At 48.9% G+C, this 27,238-nt stretch overlaps 1 protein-coding gene across 1 annotated transcript in view; it reads right to left on the reverse strand.

The window, feature by feature from the left end:
* Nucleotides 1-27,238, reverse strand: part of PCDH17 (protocadherin 17) — a 256,247-nt gene that overhangs the window by 2,713 nt on the left and 226,296 nt on the right. Inside the window, exon 5 of the mRNA XM_015408292.1 lies at nucleotides 10,812-10,886. Coding sequence (XP_015263778.1) covers nucleotides 10,812-10,886 — 75 coding nt within the window. The remainder of the gene's footprint in view (nucleotides 1-10,811; nucleotides 10,887-27,238) is intronic.

Raw genomic sequence — 27,238 nt, forward strand, 5'->3', positions numbered from 1 at the left:
TGTGATTATGGTATATGTGTGTGTGTGTGTGAGAGAGAGAGAGAGAGAGAGAGAGAGAGAGAGAGAGAGAGAGAGTTGGCCTGTGCCGGTATGTGTGTGTTTGTGAGCAATGTACCTTGGCAGACTGTGAATAGAGACACACTAGAGTCATGGCTCAGTGGCAGAGCATCTGCTTGGTATGCGCAAGGTGTAGGTTCAATCCCCGGCATCTCCAGTTAAGAAGACCAGGCCGTAGATGATGTGAAAGACCTCTGCATGAGAACCCTGGACAGCCGCTGCCAGGCAGTGATGATACTGACTTTGATGGGCCGATTCAGTATAATACAGCTTTGTGTGTATATATGTAGACATATTGTTGGGCTGTTACACGTGAATGCAGTCTACTGACGAATCCCACTGGCCAATTTAAAAGTGACCACTCTGCTCCTTTGGTGCAAATAAACGGCATGGGGCGTTTGGTGCAAATAAACGGCAAGTTGTCCAATATTCACGATCTCTCCCTGCTGCAGAATTTCAGACTTCTGACACAGACTTCTGGACTCGATTTGAATCCATGAAGCCAATACCAAGCAACACACAGAGAAAGACGGATCTCTGTTGCCATCTGAATCGGGATGAGGCACTTCCAAGGGTCTGGATTCCCCAATGAGATTATTTGCTTTATTCTCAACCACTTCCCAGCTGATGGCATCCTTGTGCGACAGCTCTCTTTGGTCTTCTCCTGCACCGTGGGCAGTCGGACCCTTGAACTTCCTGGGAGACTTCTGCTGGGCTCCATTCCCTGGAGGCCAGGAGCAAGGGCTCATGGGATGCAAGGGCTGCTCTGCTTGACCCAGCCCCTAGCAGTGATAGCCACAGGCACAGACTTATTCTTGGGGTTCTCTCATACTGGCCCATGAGGAAGCCACTTTTGGCATTGCTGTGGCCAACCAAATGGAGCTCCCATTATGGCCACAGGGCTCAGCTTGCCCCAGCCAGGCCCCGCTCCTAAGGAAAGCAACGCGGTGGGAAGTTCCTGGAGATCGGGGGCAATGCCTGGCGTGGTTGGGGCTTGGGCACTGGAGAGAGCTCAATGGGAATGTGATGCCAACAGAGTTTACCCTTGGAAGCTGCCATTTCCTCCAGGGCAACTAGGGTGTCCAGCCTTCAGGTGAGGCCTGGAGTTCTCCCAGCATTACAAGAAAAAGGAGGAGGATGAGGAGAAGGAGAAGAAGAGGAGGAGGAGGAGGAGGAGATTGGATTTATACCCTGCCCTTCACTACCCGAAGGAGTCTCAGAGTGGCTTACAGTCTCCTTCCCCTTCCCCTCCCCACAACAGACATCCTGTGAGGTAGGCGGAGCTGAGAGAGCTCTTTCCAGAATTTCTTGTGAGAGAACAGCTCTGAAAGAACTTGTAACTGACCCAAGGTCACGCCAGCAGCTGCATGTGGAGGCGTGGGGAATCAAACCCGGTTCTCCCAGATTAGAGTCCACACTCCTAACCACTACACCAAACTGGCTCTCTGATGTCTGGGCCAGAGAGACCAATTCCCCTGGAGGAAATGGCAGCTTTGGAGGGTGGACTCTCATCACATCCCCACTCTCTCTAGCTACTACCCCCAAATCTCCAGGAATTTCCCAAGCCAGAATTGGCAACCCAAAGAGGAACTGATCTCTGTGGCCTGAAAATCAGTTGTGATTCAGAACTCCTCACAGATCTGCTGCTTGATGTGACCCAAGTCCCATCACCTACCTCTTTCTCTTTTTCTCACATGAAGCTGCCTTCTACTGAATCAGACCATCAGCCTATCAAGGTTAGTAACGTCTACTGAGTCTGGCAGCGGCTCTCCAGGGTCCTCGGGCAGAGTTCTTTCACATCACCTACTGTCTGGTGCTTTCAACTGGAGAGACTGGGGATTGAACTTGGCACCTTCTAGATGCAAAGCAGAGGCTCTCCCACTGGGCCGTGGCCTCGCCCTACCAAGTTCATTATTGCAGAGTTGTAGCAACTCTCCAGGGTCTCAGGGAGAGGTCTTCCACATTGCCTACTACCAGATCTTTTTAACTGGAGGTGCCGGGGATTGAACCTGGGACCTTCTGCACGCCAAGCAGGTGCTCTGCCACTGAGCCAGAGCCCTTCCCCAATGAAATTGTAAATTGAAAGAAGGAAGGAAGAGAGAGTTGTGTATTTATGCTTACAGCATTGACTAACTTTCCATTTTTGCTACCTGGGATTCCCAGCACCAGCTAAATTAAATATGAAGTGGGGAAAAATAGAAAGGGAGAGTGGTTTTACGAGGAAATAAGCACACTTTGACCTTGAAAGGAAAACCCACCGGCTCTGCCTGAGGTTTCCTTCTATTCTTCTGGGAAACGGACCGACAAAAACCCTCCACGGTTCCTCCCCTCCCCCAGTTTCTCTCTTTTATGTCACATCATAGAAAGCAGATCTGAGGTATTGATCATCATATATTATAAGCTGCTCACTTCTCCGTCAGCTTGCAATTTCGACATGCTGCAGCTAGTAAGATGTGGAGGGGGGGGGGGAATCGAAGCCGGTACTTGGGTATCAGCGGCAAAACCCCTCCCTATCCACATGGAGTGCGCTACGACCGCCCACGGTTAAATTAGTATTTATGAGAAAACAGAATCGATTTAGTAGGTAAAAATAAATATATCAAAGGAGCCCCTCCACTCACACTGTGCAGGCAGGCAAAGCAAAGCGCCGGGCCAGGCGACAGGCGCTGTCAGCCTTTATCGCCTCCTGTGCCTCCCTGCCTCCTGTCGAAAACAAGCCCTTCAGAGTCCAAGTGTGCCCAACAAACAGCAGCGGCAGCAGCCTCAAGGCCTTTGCGGTCTCTGGAGGCTGAGGGATAAACAATCAGATGCGCTTTGCGCACGTTGGGGAGAACAGCTCCGAAAATAGAGCAGAGAAATTAGCATCCAGAGAAAGAAAAGGAAACAAGCTACCTGGAATTAACCGTGGCTGGCAAGCTGGAGCGAGAAGATGACGACGAGAAGCCGAGGGACTAGGCAGCCTGCTAAAATCCAGGGTGCTAAAGCATATGGACTGTATCCCACGCACCGTGTGCTCGCACCCATTGCATTCAAATGGTCTGTGCTCTTTACGTTTATACCTTAACATCTGCGGAGACCCTGGGGTTTGTGTTTTCGTAGAAGGCAATAACCAGCCTTATACTTAATTGGACCACTGATCCCTCAAGGTCAGTTACCGTCTACTCAGTCTGAAAACCGCTATCCATGAAGACAGTTTCAGGTGGGTATCCATATCGGTCTGCAGGTGAACAGCGAGACTCGAGTCCAGTCGCTCCTTAGGGACCACCTATCTGACGAATGGAGCTTTGACTCTTGGAAGCTTTAATCTTGTTGGTCTCTAAGGGGCTACTGGACCCGCATCTACCTGAGCAGCTCTCCAGGGTTTAATGCAGTGGCCTTTCACATCACCTACCACCTGGCCTTATTAAATGGAGATGCCAGGGGGTTGGACCTGGGGCCTCCTGCATGCTGAGCAGGAGCTCTACCCCTGAGCCACGGCCCCTCCCAAAATCAGACAGAGAAAGCTGCCTTACAGTGAACCAGGCTACCTGTCCGTCAAGGACAGCCTTGTCTGCTCAGACTGGCAGCTGCTCTCCAGGATGTCTCAGGCTGAGGGTCTTTCCCATCACCTGCTGCCTGGTCCCTTTTAACTGGAGATGCCGGGGATCGAACCTGGGACCTTCTGCATGGCAAGCTCTGAGCCACCGCCACTCCCCTTCCATCCCGTCTTTGCTACTTCTATCCACAGGACTAAAGTTCCAACGTGATATGGGCTCCACCCATCCTCTTTTTATCTAAGCAAACCAGGTGGGTTTTCTGCCCAGGGTGGTGACAAGAAGCCTGGAACGCATCAATCCCAAAACTTAAAAACAAACAAACAAACATACAAACAAAAAAACCTCTCTAGCTTGTTGAAGAGTTCTGGAGAACCTGCAAGCTTACACACTCTTTGTACCATGCACCGGATGTTCAAAATGAAAATGAGAAAACTGAGATAAGGAAATAAAAAATGAAAGTAAGAAAACTAAAATTCGTGCTATTCAAACCGTGGAATCCATGGGGATATGTTACACAGAATGATACACAGAACGATACATGTTAGATACACCCAGAATGATCCACAAAATGATACACATTAGATACACACAGAAAGATACACAGAATGATCCACCTTAGATAAACCCAGAATGATACATGGAATGATAAAGAACATGAACTTAAGGGGCAACTGGTGCAATGCCTTTTTGTTTGCTTGTTTGGAAGGGTTTTTTAAAAAAAATAAGTATGATGCAACTTCTGTTATTTTCTGGATCCACAGGATTTCAGGGCAACGTGTCAGGTACGACTGAATCACCAGTGGCATTCGCTCCATATGACAGATGGACTTGGTGCCAATTTTTACTTCTCATCTTCACTCTGCCTGTAGACACCAACCTGTTCAAAAGACTCGAATCTAGCTCCTCCCCTGCAGACCAATACGGCCACCCTCTGAAATTAAAACCCTGAGTGGACGAAGAGCCCGTCCTTTCAAGTGCATCAGAGTCATGTCTCAGCTGCCGTGACATTCCCCCCCCCCCCATGCACTGCTCCGTATTTGAATGTAAATGAGACACGTTCATGTTTGAGCAAATTACTTCCTTGAAGCCCTCAAGCATCGCTACAGAATACCAACAAACATTCCACCACTGTGTATATAAGGATCCTTAACGTATATGCACTGATCTCTCCGTTTATGTGTGCGTGAGGAAGTGTACATGTGCTTTTACTTGGGTGGTTCTATTATGAAGGAAGGACCAGTCCAAAGCTGAACAGACATATGACTCTCAAGGGTCTCAGGTGGGCAGGGTGGGGGGGGTCTTTCACATCACCTATTGCCTGGTCCTTTTTAAAGTGGACATATCAGGGATTGAACCTGGGGAAGAGCAGAAGCTCTTCCACTGAGCCACAGCCCCTCTCCAATAACATACAAACACACAGCTGCCTTAGATTGATCCATCAAGGTCACTATTGTCTACTCAGACTGGCAGTTGCTCTCCAGGGTTTCAGGCAGAGGTTTTTCATATCACTTTCTGCTAGATCCTTTAACTGGAGATTTAACCTGGGACCTTTAAATCTTAGATTGACAGAGGCTTTTAAAAAAATGTATACAATTTTTGGACTTACAGTAATCAGGGAGTACTGAACATGTATTCCAAATGTCAAGTTTTTGCCATGGTACTACCATAAACATACTGGGACACAACTATTCTGAGGAACGGATGAACTCGTGGCTCATTTTTATATTGATAACTGATGATTATACTGATAATTTATTATGTTTTATGATTTTATGGTATTGTTTTACCTGTAAACTGTCTCAAGCAGGCCTCTAGAGAGCCGGAATATTGATATATCCAATGCTCAACATGGTCTCATCTGTGGATATTTAAATTTAGGGCCATGAAAAAACAGGACAGACCTTGCTCCAAACCTGACAAAACTCCACATTTGCAGAAAGAAGAAGAAGAAGAGAAGAAGAGATTGGATTTATACCCCACCCTTCACTACCTGAAGGAGTCTCAGAGCGGCTTACAATCTCCTTTCCCTTCCCCTCCCCACAACAGGCACCCTGTGAAGAGCCAAATCGCTCACTCACAACTTTAATGCCAGTAGCTCACAAAGTAGAATTTTTTTTGCTCACAAGACTCCACAGCTTAGAGGGAGCATTGCTTGTAATATATCAAATCCCAACCAGGCCATAGAGGATATGACCAACTAGGGTTGCCAAATATCAGCTGGAAAACTCCCGGAGATTTGGTGGTGGAACCTGGTGAGGGAAGGGTTTGGGGAAGAAGAGGGATCACAGTGGGGGTCGAATGCCACAGAAGAGCCCACCCTCCAAAGCATCCATTTCCTCTGGGGGAACCGATCTCTGCAGTCTGGAGATCAGGTGTAAATCTGGGATGTCTCCAGATTCCACCTGGGGTTTGGCAACCCTATGGCCAATAGGTCCGCAGAATGGAGCTACAGACTGTTGGTGGAGATCTCTATTCAAAACAGTTTCAGGTTTGGAGAAAAATCTGAAATGTAAAAAAAATATATATTGGGGGATTAAAAATACCCCTAAACAATAGAAACAATAATACACGAGTGAGCCCTGCCCCCCAGTGGCCACTGCACAACTGCTCCGGTCTGGCGGTGCCACTGCATAATTGGCCCTGGACCAACATAGGGTTGCCAGCCTCCAGGCGGGGCCTGGGGATCTCCTGCTTTTACAACTAATCTCCAGCTGACAGAGATCAGCTCCCCGGGAGAAGGTGGCTGCTTGGAAGGGTGGACTGTAGGGCATTGTGCTATGCTGAGGCCCCACCCTCCCCCAAACCCCGCCCTCTCCTGGCTCCATCCCCAAAGTCTCCAGGTATTCTCCAACCCAGACCTGGCCACCCTAGACCAGCAGCAGCAGTCACCACACAACTGCCAGGTAGTAGTGGCCTTTCTGAAACTGGGCCTGGCCTACTGGTGGTGGCCACCATGCAACCGGGCCCAGCGTGGCAATAGTGGCCACTGGGACCAGCCCAGCAACAGTCACTATCAATGTTCCCTCTAAGCTGTGGAGTCTTGTGAGCAAAAATTCAACTTCATGAGTTACTGGTATTAAAGTTGTGAGCGAGCAATTTGGCTGCTGCATAAATTAGTGTGCTCTGGAGCCATCCTTCCTGAGCTCAGACAAAACTGTGTGAGCCAGAGGCTAAAAAACTGTGAGCTAGCTCACACTAACTCAGCTTAGAGGAAACACTGGTCACTATACAACTAGGTCAGACTTTCCCTGGGGAGATGTGGCCAGGGGAGGGAAACAGAGAAAGCTGAAGAAAGGGGGACTGGTGGGTAGGTAGGCTGACTGATGGATGGGAAGGAGAGAAGGAAGCAGAAAAAGGGGAGAGGCTATGGGGGATGGCAGGGTAGGGAAACAGAAATCAGAGGGGAAGGGTAGTCGATGTTGTTGTTGTTGTTCAGTCGCACAGTCGAGTCCGACTCTTCGCGACCCCATGGACGAGCTCTCTCCAGGCCTTCCGGTCTTCTGCCGTCCTCTGAAGTTGGCTCAACTTCATGTTCGTTGCATCGATGACACTGTCTAACCATCTCATCCTTTGCCGTCCCCGTCTTCTTTGACCTTCAATCTTTCCAAGCATCAGGGTCTTCTCCAGTGAGTGCTCCCTTCTCATTTGGTGGCCAAAGTATTTGAGCTTCAGTTTCATTATCTGGCCTTCCAGGGAACAGTCAGGGTTGATTTCTTTGAGGATTGACTGATTTGTTCTTCTTGCAGTCCAAGGGACTCTCAAGGGTAGTGGATACAGGGGGGAATTAGATATTCCTGCAAGTCCCTGTGGATCCCCTACTTGTAGATCCCCTAATAAACGAGCAAACAAATAAATCTCCCCTTTGATACTCTTTCAGTGACCAGAGCACCTTGAGTTAAATGTATACCAATTTTCAGCCTTCTGAGACATGCAGGAAACAGCCAGAGGATTCTGAAATTGCTACCGGCATTTCTTAACTTGTGAAGCAGGATTAAGGAAATTCTGCAAAACGATGAGCTTTTTCAGGACCCAGGATCAGATGTTGCTCCTTCCTTGATTTCATGTGGACTGCTGCTGCTGCTCCGATATTTTCTATTATGTGTTTACAGCGGAGACACAATGAGCGAGCGGCTCCTCGAGCAATCAAGTGCAGTTGTCCCCACTACAATGAATGGTGGTCTGAATGCATTCTTTATCACAGGCCATCTATAATTGGACAGAGGCGAGGAGGGGAGAATAACAGTTTCTCTGACATGTCCTAAGCCTCAGGCCTGTGGGACTCTCCTGATGAGAACAATCAGCTGAAGTGCTACTTCTGACGCTGAATCCCATCTTTAATTACTATTGATCTCGACACAAATAAGCAGAGATAAACAAACAGAGTTCCATCTATGCTCCCATTCGGCGTTATTAAAGAGAGCGGCGTGGAATCTGCATATTTATATTGGCCGAGGTGCTTTTATTTTTCAGTTAGGCAAAGCAATTAGGCGAGGGAGATTAGAAAACTGATTGGCAATAAATCCAGGAGGGACATTTGTTTTCCCCTGCTGCTGTACGGAGCTCCAGCTCCGTGTTCACAGGACACTTGGGTGCTCGTGGTGGAAAAACCAGGCACTTCAGCGAGAATCTGAGCGGGAATTCATAAATGGGAACGACCCACAAGGCTGTTCTGCCCTGCACGTGTCAGAGGGTAGTTGTGTTGGTCTGCAGTAGAAGGGCTGGAGCGCAGTCCAACAGCAGCTTAAGAGACCAAGATAATTTTTTTTGCGAGTCAGGGGGAGCTTTGGTTGGTCTCTAGAAGAAGAGTAGAAGAAGAGATTGGATTTATACCCCGCCCTTCACTACCCAAGGGAGTCTCAGAGCAGCTTACAAACTCCTTCCCCTTCCCCTCCCCACAACAGACACCCTGTGAGGTGGGTGGGGCTGAGAGAGCTCTAGACAGAAACGGCTCTTTTTTCAAGAACAGGCTCTTATCAGAGCCACGACTTGCCCAAGGTCACCCAGCCAGGTGCAAGTGGAGGAGTGGGGAATCAAACCCGGTTCTCTCAGATTAGAGTCCGCGCACTTAACCACTACACCAAACTGGCTCTAAGACACTCCCGGACTCAAATCTAGATGTTCTACTGCAGACCCACACAACTACCCTCTAAAACAGGTTAAATGGAGATCACTTAATTCTGGCTGACCTGCATGCCTGCATTTGTACACCATGTTTTTGTTTTTGCTGTCAAGTCACAGCTGACCTATGGCAACCCCATAGAGCATGGGTGTCAAACACACGGCCCATGGGCCAGATGTGGCCTCTTTAGGGCTGCTATCTGGCCCACCAGCAACTGGCTCTCTGCTGCTTCCTGTTGGCTTTTGCCCAGTCTCTCCTATTTCCTGCTTTGCAGAGAAGAGAAAGAAAGCCAAGCCTCCCTTCCCTTGATTGGCTGGGGAGAAAGGGGGAGGGAAATAGCCCGAGCCAGAGCAGAGAGAGAGAGAGAGAGGGAGGGAGTCCTGTGGCATTTTTAAGAAGATCAACAACGTTTTATTCCAGGTATAAGCTTTTGTGTGCAACCACACTTCTTCAGCGGAGGGGAGAGGGAAGAGCCAGAGAGAGAGAGAGTCCCATGGCACTTGGAGAGATCCCCCTTTCCAGTTCTAAAAGATGGAGGGTGGGGGAGGAAGAAACCTAACAGCACAGCATGCATTCTTTATTAGTGGAAGGGAGCAAGAGTCCATCTTAAAGACTAACAAAATTTGTGGCAGGGCATGAGCCTTCATGAGTCACTGCTCACGTCTTCAGATACAGCTAGAATGTGTGTCCGTCTGTCCTTGTATCTTGGAGAGCGAAGTGAGAATGCCCTGGAAGGCTAAAATGTCCCCCCACTGTTTTTTGAATGTTGTGGTTTCTAATAGCAGTAGAAAGAGTCCAGTAGCACCTTAAAGACTAACAAAATTTGTGGTAGGGTGTGTGCTCTCGTGAGCCATTGCTCACTTCTTCAGACTTAATTCCATTTATTCTTTGCATTATCCTGGACTGAATCCTCCTGTACCAAACTGAGAACTAGGTTTCCTGTCTCATTACCAGTGCTGGTATCTCCCTGCGTACTACCCCTCTGCATATCACACCTAATCTAATCACACCTTCTATTGCCATTTGGCATCTGAAACCATCTTTATGAACTTTATATCTCCAGTACCTCATGTTACATTTTATGACGCACACGGCCCGGGCCCAGCGAAGTGACATTTATGTCAGATCCGGACCTCATAACAAATGAGTTTGACAAGAGACTTCAGAGGTGGTTTTCCATTGCCTGCCTCTGTGTAGCAAACTTGGACTTCATTGGTGGTCTCCCATCCAAGTACTAACCAGGGCCAATCCTGCTTAGCTTCTCAAATCTGATGAGACTGGGCTAGCCTGGGCTACTCGAGTCAGGGCTACATCACAGTTACCCAGAGTTGATTATTGAACAATATTCTCCATACGGAAAGGAAGGGGGGAGGAGGGAGGTATACGCATTGGCCCAGTGATTGACTGGATTCATGTACATGTCAGTTTAATATGAGGCTTAATCATGAAGCCAGATATCAGCCTCAGAAAGGGCTGGAAGCAGGGGTCATTTCCTGCGGGAGCGCACAGGAGCGGAGCTCCGGCAGTAAGGAGTCCAGGGGGCGGGCACATGCAACAAGCCCCACCCCCTGCTCCCAGCAGCCCTCAGTCGGGCCACGAGGAGCAAGAAGCAGCCAGGTAAGTTGCAAAGCCCCCCCTGGCCCACCTTCAGGTACAAGCTTTCCCTCCTCTGTGAGGGGAGATCTGTGCATTCCCCCCCCCCCATAGTCCAGTGGCACCTTTAAGACCAAGTTTTATTCAGGTATAAGATCTCCCTCCTCTGTGAGGGCAGATCTGCACGTCCCCCCCAATAGCTAGCAATCCAAAACAGTCCAGTGGAGCCTGAGCGGTGGGTGTTGCCTTCTGACACACTTCCAGTGATGTCAGGGGGTGTGTCATATGCAAATAAGTTATGCTAATGAATTATGCTAATGAGCTCCTGCACCTCTTTTTCTACGAAATGACCCCTGGCTGTAATCGACCCCATTTAGGACAGCTGTTGCTATGGCTAGAACCAGGAGCCCCTATTACGACACTGGAGCAGGGCCTGAGGTGGAAGCCTGACAGTTAGACTGGACGTATTGGTACAAAACGCAAGAACAGGAAAATGTGATCATTACCTGGAAATTTTCCTTCTTTACAGCGGGCCGGTCCACAGATCCCAACAATGGCTCTTTGGCCTCTCCCTTGCTGTTCTGGAGGAAAATTGGACCTGTGAGTTATAGCGAAGGAAACAGCCTCCTGCCAGTCTCCCCTCCCCCAACCCCACAGAAAAGCCAGCCCCCCCCAAAAAAGAAAAGAATTGGTTTCTGAAATGCGAATGTCAGTTATTCAATGTTCCATATTGAACTCTGAGAAATGTGCCAAATTTAAAATTCAGACTTCTTTCTGTCATTCGATCAAAACATATTACCACCACCACCCCCAGTCCACTCAAATGTGCAACAGAGTGCCTCTTGCCATCATTTTCTCTGCGGGTTATTAATCAAAGAATCATAGAATGTTAAGAGTTGGAAGGGACCTTGCAGGTCATCTAGTCCAGCCCCCTGCACTCTGCAGGAGCACAGCCAACCCCCTTGTCGGGAGATCGGTTCCAAGCCCTGCACTCTTCTCAGTTCTCCCTTCTGCCTTGGCCCGACTTCCCGTGAAGAGGAATGAACCCTAAAGGAAGGCCCAATCTAGGGTTGCCTTGCATGACCCAGCAACTGGCAGGAGATGGGGAGAAGCAGGTACTTACTGCGGGGGGGGGGCAGTGATCTTTGTTGCCATGTGATGATATCACTTCCGGTGCGACCCGAAAGAGTGGCATCACACCAGGGCGATGCTCTAGCACTCACCACAAAACTCCATGGAGTTTTTTTCTAGGTGAGTGCTAGAGCGTCATCCTGGGGTGATGCCAGTGCTTCCGGGTCACACGGGAAGCAACATCACCATGCGGTGACAGAAACTGCCACCCCCTCATTTTGCCGGCCCTCTTCCACCCACCGACCAGTTGAACGTGGGCAGATGTTAGCAACCATTGGCAGGAGCTCACCTGCCATTAGCAGGCACCTGGTAAGCCTAGCCCGAGCCCTTCTTTCGTGCAATAAACGAGGGAGCTCTCTAAGCGTCCAGGACAAAAAAAAGTACTAAAAAGTATTTTGCCAAGTCTGAGACCTCATTTGTGTGACTAACCTTTAATTTGCTGAAGTCAACAAAGTGGGACTTTCTTAAAAAGCTGAGCAGGGCTTATGAATAGGCCAAAGAACTCAACTGATCCTTTAAAAAACTCACTGAGAGGGTGGAATGAAACAGGATGATGAATACCTTGCTATCTACATGCTATCAATCTCACTAAACGCTCTGTAGTTCAATTTGTTCTTTCTGCTCTTCACGTTAGGAGCCGGTATGCCTCGCCTGTACCCAGGAATTGATTTGTTTTTACAATTTATTTATATTAAAAGAAATAATTTGGGACTTTTTAAAAAAATTGCCCATGTGCTTCAGCATATACATGCTCAAATTTCCAAACAGGAATTGGCAAGCAACATGAGTCAAACCAATGGTTGCCAGCCTCCAGGTGGGGCCTGGAGATCTCCTGGAATTGCAACTGATCTGCAAATGACTGAGATTCATTCACCTGAAGAAAATATCTACTTTGGAGGGTGGACTCTATGACATTATACCCTGCAGGGGCCCTCCCCTTCCCCAAATCTGCTCTCCCCAGGCTCTGTCCCCCAAAACTTGTATTTCGCAAAGAGGAGTCGGCAACTTTAGTTGAACCTACTAATAAATCTTCCATTCATTGTGAAACAAACAGTTGTGTGAACCGGCTCCAAGCTGGAAAGTGCCAGGTGCTGGTGGTCATGGAAGTACACCCAGGCACTTCACACACAAATGTTCTATTCTGTTTGGAAAGGTTGAGTCGGGATTCCCCAACCTTTTTGAGGCGGTGGGCACACTTGGAATTTGGACACAAAGTAGTGGGCACAGCCACAGCACGGCTGTCATGGGATGGGAAGCCAACTTCAAAACAGCTGCCTTGAGAGGTGCAGGGGACAAAAGGAGTAATGTAAAGAAATACACTGGGAAAGAGCCATGAGAAAGAGAAAATGAACTCGGTAGCGGTCGCTGCCACCCAAACAGCGCCATTTTAATGCATGCAGCCAATCAGCTTTCCAATAGCCAATCAGAAGCCCTGCTGGATAGGAGCCCCACCCCTTTCTAAGAACACTTGACAGACACTAGGAAAAGTGTTGGGGGGCATCACCTTGGGCACCAACTTGGGGACCCCCGGGGTTGAGATATTTGAAGCTGCTCACGAGACTGAGGCCAGCTATTGCTATCAGTTTGGAGGTGGACAGGATTTTAATAAGTCATGCTCGGTTTTGCATCCGGGAGCCTGCACTTAGAGGAACAGGTACTCTGCCGCTGTGCCACGGTCATTTCATTCCGTTCCCGAGAGAGAGAGGGGGGGGGGGGACTTGCAGCTTCTCCTCCATCACTATGGTTCTGACCCCTCCCCACTCTCCCTTTTGATCTTGCTTCTCCCTTGTGTGACCGGAGCCCACGACGCTTTGCTCTGTGTTGCTGTCTATTTCCTAGCGCTGACTTCCTCCCACAAAGTAGATTCATTTCCCATCATTATGTACAACAATAAAGCAGCATTATACATTATGTGGATATTATACATGCAGAAAGCATGCACATTTTATATAGAAATATATCATAAAGGCGAGAACCAAATTCATTTACAAAAAAAAAAAAGGCACAAAATACAGAACGTGCGCTCACACCCAATTCTGACTTCCAATTCACTATTCCCAGAAATCTGGAGAAGTGGTATGGGGACTCAATATGTTGCTTGCGTGTGGTTGGTTGCAACATTATCAGGACTTAGCTAGTTAAACACATTCCAACATTTGTCGATTATCTTCCCATTTTCTTGGATTTTAAAAATCAAATTCTTCCTAGAATTTTGTAGGGCATGTGGAGGTAGAGGTAGAAAGATAACTGAGTTCTTTTTGTGTATTTAAGCTGTTCTGAGTTCAACTTCAAATCTGGCTGAGCTATAAATTCACTGAAGATGCCCTCTGTCATTACTAAGGGATAGTCATGCTTGTCTACCTTTCAGGGGTGCTGTATGGATGACTGAGATAACCCATTTACTGAGAGCACTAAGGGAAAGCTCTAAATCTAAAGATTGCAGCTTTAATTTCGTTATACTATGTACAATGACAATAAAATATATTATTATTATTATTATTATTATTATTATTATTACAACCAATTATGAAGTATTTTACAGATAGAGAAAAGCTCAGTCCGATCAATGTGAGAACTGCGCCCCAATGCTCAGCGCATAGCACAGAAAGGAGGACTCTCCAAGAAACAGGAATCACTTCTCCAGACGTGCCACTAACAACCATGAGCCAAAGATAACTGGAAATGAATGATGCTGGAGCGGCTTTGGGCTGGTTTTGTATCTTGCGGGGATGGGCACGGTAATTTCGGTGCTCTCTTCTAGCTGTCTCCCAGCAAGAACACATTGTTAGTTGCATTCGAGAAAACCAGGCTTAGTTTGCAGAGCCAAGGCTGCAATAATCCTTGGGAGGGAGAGAGTCCCATTGATAATTAGTGGGTCTTACTTCAGACCAAAAGTGCAACTATGTTAACGGTTGGATTTACAACCAAGAGTACAAGGATCCCCTCAAAGAACAGCACCAAAGCTATTTTACATGTGAAAAGAAGAAATACAGAACATTTCTACTGTGTCAAAGGACATAATAACCTAAGATGGTGCTGGTCTTAGTCACAGTCTTTTGGGATGTTTATGAGGCCCTATGAGGTGGCGGTGAAGGCTGCGAAGAAGGCGTCCTGCTCAACCTCCACCGCACCTGCAAGCTCACGCCCAGCACAATTGGTTAGGGTACTTTGGCATTTGAGGTCCCTCTCAAGAGGGAGCCAAAGGAACAGCAATTCAGCTATTACCATAGAGATTACCATCACCAGAATCCCATCTTGCATCACCAGAATCCCATCTTGAGACAAATTGAGCACCTTGTACTGTATAATTGATTGATGGTTTTATCAGGTTTTAGCTGTTTTAATTATTGGCATGTGTGCCTCATCTGTAAGCCGCCCTGAGCCCGCTTGCGGGGAGGGCGGCCTATAAATCTAATAAATAAATAAATAAATATTAGCTGTGAGGCTTTTGCGAGCTTTTTTTGCGGATAAAGTCCTGTCGCTTTGTCATGACTTACTGGCCAGCACTGATACAGTAAATGAACTGGAGGCCCCCTTGGCCATCTTTGGACTGAGTCTTAGACACCTTCGGCCTGCTGTCCCCTGCTGATGTTGACAGGATCCTGGGTGCTGTTCGACTGACCACGTTGGCCCCCTGGATCCGTGTCCCTCATGGCTGGTGAAGGCTGGCGATGAGAGGGAACGGGGCCCACTGGGGGACATTATCCATCGGTCCCTGGAAACAGGGGTCTTCCCAGAGGGTCTTAAGGAGGCTGTGGTTGTACCACTCTTAAAGAAACCACCACTGGATCCAGCCAATTACCACCCAGTATCGAATGTACCGTTTCTGGGTAAGGTGATTGAGAGAGCGGTAGCCAAGCAGTTCCAGAGTTTGCTGGAGACGGTGTTGGCTGCCCTAACATACGATCTCCGTAGGCAGCAGCTGGATTGGGGTGGGGTGGGGGGCGGCGCTGCTGCTGTTACTCGATCTCGCAGCAGTGTTCAACACGGTCGATTACGAGCTTTTGACCCATCGCCTCGCCGATGTGGGGATTTGTGGGGTAGCCTTGCAATGGCTTTCCTCATTTCTCCATGGTCAGGGACAGAGGGTTGTGCTGGGGGGAGAAGATATCCTCTAGGTTCCCACTGTTATGTGGCGCTCCTCAGAGGGCAGTCCTCTCCCCGATGTTGCTTACCACCTTCACATGCGCCCCCTCGCCCAGCCGGCTCAGAGCTTTGAGCTTGGGTGCCTGCTTGGGAAGGCTTCGGGACTGGGGTTTCCGATCCAGCCCTTGACGGGGTGCCATGAACACCAGTGCACTCTGTCAGCAGCGTGGGTGTGACCTTAGATGCTTCCCTATCTGTGGAGGCACAAGTCACTAATCCTGCCAGACTAGTGTTTTACCATCTGTGCCAGGCACGGCTGCTGGCCCCTTTCCTGTCACTCCCTCACCTGGCCACAGTACTCCATGCAACAGTCACCTCCAGACTGGATTACTGTAACTCGCTTTACGCTGGCCTGCCCTTGAGACTGACCCAGAAGCTCCAACTGGTCCAGAATGCAGCGGCGCGAGTCCTGGTGGGAACGCCACAGACAGGACATGTGGTGTATCAAGTCCTGACAAGTCCAGACAAGTCCAGAGACAAATGTCAAGCTTCGTTCCAAGAGACAATGGACTATGCGGATCCTATCCCGCTCCAATCAGGGGGCTAGGTTCCTGGCCGAGAGCCAATGGGACTCTCGGCCGCTGTAAATAACCTATTGGGAAGTGGGGGGTGTTTGGGGTGGCGGTTTCTCGGGGAATATAAGCCGGCCTGCGAGCCGGCCAAAGTCATCTTGTTCCTGACTAAATAAAGTACGCTTTGCTGAAATCACTCTCCGTCTGCGTACTTTTCAGCACATATACAACCCATGCTGTGCCAGCTACACTGGCTACCGGTGGAATACCGAGTCAAGGTGTTAGTGCTGACTTTTAAGGTCTTGAGCGGTCCGGGACCCACGTACCTTCAGGACCGCCTCCTTCAATGTGTCCCCAGAACACTGAGATCAGCTGATAGTTCTAGGGAGGTCCTACTGAACAACATCAGGGCCCTGCGGGACTTTGTACAATTCCGCAGGGCCTGTAAGACAGAGATGTTCTGCCAGACTTGCAGTTGAGGGCAGCAACGGTTAAGACCGGCACCCTTTTCTCTCTCCTTATGGTCCCCATGTCCCCTTCCCTGCCTGCTGTGTTGTCAGCCCTGCAGCCGACAAAAGGGGATGATATTGCCTCCTGGACTGACTGTTATTAGTGTTTTGCGATCATTTTACCTTGACTGTATTTTATCTGCTTTTAAAGTTGTTAATCGCCCAGAGCCCGCTTGCAGGGTTGGGCGATCCATAAATCTAATAAATGAAATAAAAATAAACAAACCATTTAGATCAAATGTTCATTGACCAGATTTGTCTGAGTCTCCATAATAAAACATGTAGAAAAGGGGGACCCGCGAGGACCTGCAGAGAATGGGAGATGGTATCCGATCCCTCCCGTTCCCACTGCCTCCTGTCAGGTTTGTTATTTCCTCCTTCCCTCTGCCCAGCTGCCTCTGCCAGCCCTTGGCTCCGGGTTCCCGGTCTCCCACCCTGGCTTCTTCCCATATGCTCGGTGGCTCTTGACTTCTTTCTGAACGCCATCTCTGCCTGCCTTCCCACTCACCTACACCTCACTCGTGTCCTTGCTATGGTGGATCACTGTTGCAAGACAATAAGCTGCTCAAACTCTGGATAGCAGCTACAGCTTTAGAGTTACTTACCCCCCATTTTCCCCCTATATGAACATATCTGACTTTTGTGGAAACCTAATGGACTTGCGGAAGTGCAAATTGTGGAAAGGCTGGATCCATTTTGCAGACTGTTTAATCTCTACGTGTGGGTGTGGGTTGACTAAAGGATATAAGCAGGGCTATTTTTGGGCAGGAACGCACAGGAACGGAGTTCCGGCTGGCTCCCAAGTTGGCCACGCCCAGCAGGAACTCATTAGCATAATAGGCCACACCCAACAGCAGAAACTCATTAGGATTGGCTACATTAGGGGTGTGTGGCCTAACATGCAAAGGAGTTCCTGCTCCAAAAAAAAGCCCTGGGTTTTGACAACAAACAAGGTAAACAGAATAACAAGCAAAAGGTGGGTGTGGCTGGATGAGCACACTTCTGGTAACATGGGGGTGCGGCCTAATGTGCTAATGAGCTGTGCTGTCAGGGGTGTGGCCCCATATGCTAATGAGTTCCTGCTGTTGGGTGTGGCCTATTATGCTAATGAGTTCCTGCTGGGCTTTTTCTACAAAAAGAGCCCTGGATAAGGACAGTGTAAGGAGGCCACCAGGCTTGCTAGTTCTCATGCGACAGCAGGAAAACCCGTGCTGCCTGCTGCCATCTCCTGCCACTTCTTGATAGGCTGGTGGGAATAAAAATAACAAAAACCACTGGCCTGGTATCATTTCTGAGCTGAACCCGGAAGTGACAACCTGTTGGTCTAGGATTCATCGGAAACTCTGCGGAGGCCTGAAGTCATTTCTGAGCTGAACCCTGAAATGATGGTATGTTGCTCTGGGATTCAGTAGAAACTCTGTGTAAAACCATAGAGTTACCACTGAATCCTGAGCAGTGTCCAGTGACTTCTGGGTTTGGCCCGGAAATTATGTCATGCCATCACGGCAACAGCATCCCTGCACCAGCTGGCAGGCCTAGGGGCAACACTACCCCACGTGCTCTTATCTGGCACAACTGGAGCAGTGACATCATCGGGGGGGGAGGGAGGGAGGGCAGCCCCCCCTTCTGCGCATGCTCATCTCCAGGGGTTCTAATTCATCTGGCCAGGTCACTGAATGCTACGAACAAGGAAATGGGGCTTTGTACCAGGTAGGCATAGAAGAGACATAAAATCCTACATTTCCAAAAGATACTGTTTCAGCTTTGTTGGCAACAGTACTGCGGTTGTGATGAAATCTAAAAAAGTCACCAGCCTGGCGTAGCAGACGGAGTGCTGGGTTCGGATCTGCGAGGCCCAGGTTCAAATCCCCACTCTGCTTTGGCACATTCGAATCCTACTCCTCTTGGGTTTCTACACCTTTGACATTTGTAAACTGCATCGTGTCTCTCTGTGTCCCAGGAGAAAAGGGCCACATGACTTCCCCCACTCTGCTGTGGATGCTTCTTGGGTGGCCCTGGGCCAGTCACGCCCTCTCAGCCCAACCTACTTCACAGGGTCATTGTGAGGAAGAAACTGAGGAAGGGAGAGTTGAAAGCCGTGTGTGGGGGGGATTTCCACTGGGGAGACAGGCAGGGTATAAATGGAGCAACGGAACAAATGCTTTTTAAATTCCACGACTTTCTACTAACTTAATTACGGCTTCCTCTAAAAGCCCAGGGTCGCCAACTCTAAGTTTGGAAATACCTGGAGATTTTCTGGGAGGACGGGGTTTAGGGAGAGGAGGTATCTCAGCAGGGTATTGTGCCAGGCCGTCTGCTTCCCAGAGCAGCCGTTTTCTCCAAGATCAGATAAATTAATGTTTTAAAGGAATAAGAAATAAATAAATAAGCGATCTCTGTAGTCTGGAAAACAGCTGTCATTCCGGGAGATCTCCAGCCCCCAGCTGGAGGTTGGCAACCCTACTGAGTTTTGCTCCCTCCTCCCCCTCTAGCAGGCCTTGCGGGAGATCACCCAGCATCTCTTTAAAAATTGCACAGCCATAGAGGGGGGTACGGCTTGTCTAGCATTCAAGGAACAGCCTTATACTCACTTGGACCATTGCCTGGGATTATCTGCTCCTGCTTGCCGCGTCTCTCCGGGGACTCAGATGTGAAAGCATTTCACAGAGAGATTATGCAAGAGAGACGTGGCGAATGTATATAGAACAATGAGTTTTGAGTAACCAAAGTCTTCGAAAAGCTGGCAAGTGCCGGCGTCTTCTGCCGTTTTTACAAGTTCATGTGAAAAATCTGGGGTTTCTTATGGCCGGCAAAATGGAAGTGTGTCGCTGCTGAGACAGCCAGATTCTCTTAAGTTCTCAGCAAGCCTCGTTGCCAAGGAAAACAGACAGAAATTGCTCACTCGGCTCTTAGCAGCCACGGCAAACATCACAGAGATCGCTAAGAACAGGGAAGATGGACAGACGCTGCAAAGAGTTAGCGAAGGTCCTGTGCGCATTTTGAATTAGAAGTCATAAAATGATACTGCCTGGAAAGCAGAAAGCAAAGGATTCTACAATGTTTCAACGCTGAATGGTACCAGAACCAGCAAACAGGTCTGGCGTGAGCAGTTCCCAGGGTCAGAACAAGCTGGGCCCCAGAGATCTGTGCGGCCTCACAACCACCACTAGAAAACACGGGCATTCACAGCAGGGTTGCCAACCAGTGCTCCCTCTAAGCTATGGAGTCTTGTGAGCAAAAATTCTACTTTGTGAGTTACTGCCCTTAAAGTTGTGAGCGAGCAATTTGGCTACGGCATAAATTAGTTTACTCTGGAGCCATCCTTCCTGAGCTAAGACAAAAATGTGTGAACCGGAGGCTAAAAAACTGAGCTAGCTCACACTAACTCAGCTTAGAGGGAACACTGTTGCCGTCCCGCTGAGGCCTGGAATTCTACAGAGATCAGCTCTCCTCGAAGTAGGGTTGCCAAAGGGGTCCCCCACTGCCAGGCCCTCCTCCCAGCCGTTGATCAGCTGCCTGCTGGGGGGGGGGGGACCAAGAGAAAAGGAGAAAGCTGAGGCCTCATCACCGATGCCACACAAGTAGTGATGTCATCACACCAGCGACATCCGGGCAACACTCTGGTATTTGGGCAAAAACTCTATGGCAGAAGCCGGTTTTACCATAGAGTTCCCCCCCCACATACCAGAGCATCACTCAGATGTAACAATGTTACTTCCTGTGCAATGCTTGCAATGAGGCTCAGGTCTTTCTCTTTCTCCCCATCCCCTGCTGGTTTGCCAGGAAGGAAGGACCTGGCCACACCACCTGGAAGGAATGACAACTTTGGAGGGCGGACTCAATGGCATCACATCCCTGCAGAGCTCCCCTCTCCCCAAACTCTGCTCTCCCCAGGCTGCAACCATACAGTCCAGGAATTTCCCAGCCCAGAGTTGGCAACATGACCACGGCTGTACAGGTGTAAGGGTCCTCCCCCAGGAAAGTGGCTCCGACCCTGCTGGGTGTATATGTGAGAGGGAAGGGGCTGAACTGTGTGATTATCTTCCGCATGCCCCTATCTTGACACAGAACCGTGTGATCCACCCTGTGATGCCAAGTTTACTAGGAGCCCTCTGGCATAAGGTTGCCATGCATGGTCTGGGGAGGTGAGGACATGGGGGTACCATCAAGTGATGGTGTGATGCCACTTCTGAGGAAAAACTGGAAGTGATGTCAGGCCTCCCTAGGAACTGCTGTAAAACCACAGAGTTTCCGGCACTTCCTGGAGTAGCCTGGCATAGTTTCCAGGAGCGATGTCATTTTGTTGCTCCATGGTGATTTTTAGTTCCCCCCCCCTTCTGTCACCTACTGGAGCAGCAGCGGGAAACCTGGAAACTCCAGCCTGGGAGAAGAAGCCATGCCATTGGAGCCAACCAAGAGGTCCCAGACAAATCAGAAATGGAGTCTTGGTTTAGACGCAACCAGTCTAGGCCCAAATATGGCCTGTTTCTCCAGCCAAACACTGACGCATACACCTCTTTGTTTATTTTAGCAGCAGATTTTAAAAGGTCTGTGAAACACAATTATGTTTGTTCTATAAAAATAAAGAGGGGAGAATTTTAATATGTTGGGTTCCAGGAAGGCAGATGGTATACCAGAGCCATAAGCACAGATACTCCTGTAATGCAAGATATCGGATTTATTGCTATGACAATTCCACTGAGTTTCACAAGAGGTTTTTGTTGCTTTTTATTTCTAATGACTGGATGGATCTGATAGGCAAGACAAAATCCCAACCTTGCTCTAGAAATTGAAAAGTGTTGAGGAGGAGAAGAGAGAAGAAATTAGCACACGCTCCCGAGTCTATCCTCATTGGTCAAAATTCAAAGAAAAACAAACAAAAAGAGCTTGACATTCTGTCCTCAAACAAACCGAACGCTCTTACAAGTCACAATCTAAATTATGTGACAAAAATGCACTATGAAAATTAGAAATTTATGATATATTTTAATGCATCAAGTTGAAATATGAGTGCCAACTCTGGGCTGGGAATTTTTTTTTGGGGGGTGGAGCCTGGGAAGGGCGGGGTTTGGGGATGGGAGGGGCCTGAGCGGGGTACAATGCCACGGAGTCCACCCTCTCCAGGGGCACCAGAGTGTGTGGAGTGTAATGCCTGGAGATCTGCAGGCCCCATCTGGAGGCTGGCAACCCTGGGTAGGAACAATTTATGACCTCCACCCTCCAGACTCCACCAAAAACTACCACACTTGTCCTGTCCTATTTTGGCAGTTTCAGACAGTCGGGAAAACCGGGAGGCTAACTCAGCCTTTGGTAGACCACTGGAAATCGCTATGGGTTGACTGCTGAAATTCGTGGTGTACAAGAAAGAAAGGTATCTGCTACACCGTGGCTCAAAAAGGAAGACAATGGGAATGGTAACTCCTTAGGAGAAGATGCTGGACTTGGCTGCTTACCAACGAGTGTAGAGTTGTGATCCTCCAGGTGGGGCTTGGAGATCTCCTGGATTTAGAACTTGACCTCCGGGCTACAGAAACCAGTCTCCCTGGAGAAAATGGCCGACTTGGAGGGTGGACTCTGTGGCATCCTACCCCATTGAGTTCCCTCCACTCCCCACTCTGCCCTGCCTGGGCTTTGCGTCTTTGTTCCCGGGAATTTGCCAAACTAGAGCTGGCAACCCTAAGTGAGAGGGAACATACTGACGTCTTGAAGAAGAGGGTGGGAATGACCACAGATACAGCAGTACTAGATAAACACACGTCCTTTAGTTTCTAGTTTAATTTGGAAAATCCATCCATCTCTGCCCGATCTGTAAGAGTGCCAACTCTGGGCTGGAAAATTCCTGGAGATCTGGGGCAAGTTCCTGGGGAGGATGGAGTCTGGGAAGGAGAATGAGCTCAGCAGGGAAGTGGGTCCATAGAGACCGCTCCCCAAAGCTGCCATTTCCTCCAGGAGAACTGATCGCTATAGTCCGGAGATCAGTTGTAAGTTCAGGCAGAACCTGCAGGTCCCATCCAGAGGTTGGCAACCATACTTGATCTGCCTTCTGGAAGAAGAAGAAGAAGGGGAAAAAAGATGGCACACTACGGGGGGAAGAGGCTGGCCTTGATTGGTGGGGCTGGTGGCTGGTACCAGGGCTACCCAAGTTCTCCGCCACGTACTAAGGACAGTACACTTTTACTGTACATAGCAGCTGGACTGCATTTGGCTCAGTCGTTCAGCGGTTTGTGAAACCTCATTATACTAGTTTGCTCCTGCAACTAGTTTTGGCAGGGCTTTTTTTGTAGAAAAAGCCCAGCAGGAACTCATTAGCATAATAGGCCACACCTAACAGCAGAAACTCATTAGCATATTAGGCCACACCCCCGTGTTAGCAGAAGTGTGGTCATCCAGCCACACCCACCTTTTGCTTCTTATTCTGTTTACCTTGTTTGTTGTCAAAACCCACTCTTTTTTTGTAGCAGGAACTCCGTTGCATGTTAGGCCACACACCCCTAATGTAGCCAATCCTAATGAGTTTCTGCTGTTGGGCATGGCCTAGTATGCTAATGACTTCCTGCTGGGCATGGCCAACTCGGGAGCCAGCCGGAACTCCGTTCCTGTGCGTTCCTGCCCAAAAATAGCCCTGAGTTTTGGATTGCTTTGGTTCCCGGGCTTAGGACCCCTTCCCTTTGAGATACATTTGAAAAGAACTATCTTGGATAAGGCAATGACAGACACTGAGCTAGGGATGCCAGCCTCCAGGTGGGACCTGGGGACCTTCGAGAATTACAGCTCATCTCCAGACAACGAAGATCAGTTCCCCTGGAGAAAATGGAAGCTTTGGAGGGTGGACTCTCTAGGGCATTGCACACCACTGAGGTCCCTGTCCTCCCCAAGGTCCCCCCCCCCAAATCTCCAGGAGTTTCCCAATCTGAATCTGGCAACCTTTACTCCGCCTCCCCCCCCAATCTCCCACCAGGGGCTGGGGGGACCTGGCGGCCCCACACTGAGCTGACACTGTCGATGCAGTGACAAACCCTGGTGTGCGGCCCCTTTTTCCCCTAGGAGCTATAAAACTGAATAGAATACAGGCATTATAATGTTACTGGGTAAAGGACAGCATCCCAGAGCCAATGACGATCTGAACGTTCTACTTTCTGACTCAGGAACAGGCGCTTACAGAAACTGTGGTCAAAATAGCTGGAGAAACGGGCTTCCGACCGTGATACAGGCAAGGTTGCAGCAGTCCCTGGATCCAAAAAAAGTTTGAGGAGTCGGTGCCCCGAACAGTGATCATGATTTATTAGAGAAGCTTTCCCCACAGGTTCATTAGTGCTTGACCAGATGGCACCACAAATTATGGTTTTCCAGATTCACTTCACTGCAAGCATTATCACCCCCTGGTGAGAGATTTCCTGGATGAGGTTAGATGGTTCTTGGCTGGATTTATGGGGAATCCGTGTTTTGTCCCAGACTTCAGATTGCGATACAAGTATCTATTTTGGAGACCTGCCTGGCCAGCGTCCCACTGAGAAGATCACTGAAGAAGGCTGGAGCACCGGAACTCTCTTGTCTGCGGGCTCTGTCTGAAGGGACCGTTATTGTAAGGCCACAACAGGGTTGCCCGGATCCCTCCTGGCAACCAGCGGTGATGGGGGCAAGAGGCTGACTGGCAGTGGGAGGGAGGACCAGCTGACACTGCAGCGAAATGACCTGGAAGTGATGTCATTACACAGTGACGTCAGGGGGGTCCGCTGGTATTTGGGCAAAAACTCTATGGTAAATCTGGCTTCTACTATGGTAAATCTGGCTTCTTTTTGCCCAGATACCAGAGTGTCTCCCCAACATAATGATGTAACTTCCGAGTCACGTCGGAAGTGACGAAGACACGTCGCTGCAACACTCTTTTTCAGGGTAAACCCCCCCCCCCCGCAGCCAGCTGATCGGCAGCAGGACAGCGGGTCCTGGCAGCAGGGGATTCCCACCTGGCAACCCCAGGCCACAAGTAAATATTTCTCCCTTCAACCCCAATTGTCTGTCCCCAATTGTCTGTCCTTAAAGAAAGTTCTGCATAATACTAAAATGAAAATGCATCAATAGTATGCTATAGGGTGGGGAAGAAGAAAGCGTGCAGCTAGGGTTGCCCAGCAGCTGGCGAGAGGGTTGGGGACAGGGCGGGGGGGGGGCAGCGCTGTGGGCATGAGGATGTCATCTTCGGGGAAAATCCAGGAGTGACGGCAGGTAGCTCTAGGAATTGCCAGAAACCCTATGGTAAAACCATAGATTTTCCAGCATTTCCTAGAGCTACCTGCCATCACTTCCTGGTTCCCACCAGAAGTGATGTCATCATGTCTGTGATGCCACCAAGTCTTGTTTTGTTTTAAATTTTCCCCGGGCAATGGGAGTTCAGGGTGTGGGATTCCCTGCCCCATCCAGGGGAATGGTATTCCTACATTTAGCTGAAGGTGTTTGGACAGGTTTTTTTAAAAAACAAACAAACAAATGAAAAACTACAATCAGTCACTCATGCAGTGAGCCAAATACTTCAGAAGACCCTGAACACTCACATAGCTCAAGCAAACAATTATTCAATTTAGGGAAGAAGAGTTGGGTGTGTGTGTGAAGGAATGGTGCTCAAAGACCCAACAGAACCCTCTGAATGCACAACCCAGACAAAGTCCCCAGAAATCGCACTCGGTCCCACTCAGCAAATAGGCCACAGGTCTGGCCTGGAGATCACCAAGTGCCACAGAAATATCACGGCCCAAGTGCAAGCGCACATTGTTTAAGAAGGGCTTTTAATTAAGAAACTCCACCTCCTGGAAAGGTGAGGCCAGGCCAGATCTCCCAGGAAGTGTTGAATTCACTGCCAGAGGAAGTTGTAATGGCCATGGGGATGTAGTGATGGCCACAGGAATAAATGGCTTTAAAAGGGGATTGGATAGGTCCATGGAGGATACGTATATTAGTGGCTACTAGCCATGGTGACTGAGGGGAGCCGCCATATTCAGAGGCATTAATCCTCTGAATCCCAGAGTCAGAAGGCAACATCAGGGGAAGGTTTTGGCCTCCAGAGGAACTGGTTGGCCACTGTGTGAGACAGGATGCTCGACTAGATGGACCACTGGTCTGATCCAGCAGGGCTCTACTAATGTTTTACATTCTTACCAGCATAGATGGTTTTAGAGGATTAGACAGATTCATGGGGGAGAGGTCCATCATGCTGACTAAAGAGAACCTCCATAGTCAGAAACAGCAGACCTCTGAATTCAAGTGCTAGGAGGCAGCATCAGGGGAAGGCCTTGGCCTCAATGCTGTGTTTGTCTGTCCTCTAGGTCAGGTATGTCCAACAGGTAGATCACGATCTACCAGTAGATCGCGGAGGGGTCAGAGGTAGATCACCAGCCCCACTTGGACTCCTGGTTTGCTGAACAGGTGTGTTTGGGGGTTTTTTTGGATAATTGTTTAGTGGGATTTGATTACTGATGAATTCTTATTTTTACTTTTAGAACTGCATGTGTGCTTTTGGCATCATCCAGAGGTCTTCAAGTTCCTGTTGATCTTTAATACTTTGGGACAGTGACAGTTTTGGACCAGATGCAGCCAGTGTTCATACTAACCTAGCACCCCAGCCACCCCAGTATAACGAAGACGAGTGTTCCAAAGAAGAGCAAAACCTACCACTTTCACGATGAATGGGAAATGGACTACTTCATCATGGTGAAAGACAAGTGTTGTTGTCTACTTTATAATGCCCCTGTATCCTTGCCTGAAAAGGGTAATCAGGAACGTCATTATAGGGCTCTGGATAGCAATAAGTTCGATGCTGATTTTCCAACCAAAAGTGAAATTCGTAAACTGAAGCTCAAAGAACTTAAATCAAAATTGGCTACTCAGGAAAAGTTGATGGCAAAGCCAAGGTCACATTATTTTGCTTACCAGTAAATGACAGAAGGTGCATTATAAATGGGGGGCAGGCGGTGGAACCCAACCTTAGTGGGTTAAAATCTAATTTGAAACTAATTTGAAACTTTATTTTCATGGTGGTAGATCACCGGCACTTTTGGCCAGAAAAAATAGATCACTACCTGTTTGAGGTTGGACATGCCTGCTCTAGGTGAACCAGCCGGCCTCTCTATGAAACACAATGTTGGACCAGATGGACTCCTGGTTTAATCCAGTAATGCTATGCAGTGTTCTAGTCTTATGTTCTTACTAGGAATAAGGCCCGTTGTGGAAATAAATACAACGAGATCTAGAAAGAGGCTCTGGGAGAGTGCTCTGGCTTTGGGCAAACAGTGTCAGTTTGCTGTGGTGACCTCAGCAGGGTATAATGACTGTTTTCTCCAGAGGAACTGATCTCTGCTACCTGAAGAGCAGTTGTAATTTTGAGTGATCTCTAGTCCTCACCTGGAGATTGGCAGCAATTGTTACCCAGAATGAAATGGCTGGTTTGGAGGGTGTAGTCTATGGCATTCTACCTGTCTGAGGTCCCACCCCTCCACAAACCCCACCCTCTACAGGCTCCACCCAGGAATTTGCCAGCCTGGAGTTGGCAACCCCATCTCCTTCGCAGCTAACCATCAACCTACCATTATCTGCCCCTTTGACTTCAGCTGACTTCTGCCCTCCCTTCTGCGGAGCAGTTGTAATTCT

Source organism: Gekko japonicus, unplaced genomic scaffold (assembly GCF_001447785.1).
Source record: "Gekko japonicus isolate JY-2015 unplaced genomic scaffold, Gekko_japonicus_V1.1 scaffold295, whole genome shotgun sequence".
In the NCBI taxonomy this organism is placed as follows: domain Eukaryota; kingdom Metazoa; phylum Chordata; class Lepidosauria; order Squamata; family Gekkonidae; genus Gekko; species Gekko japonicus.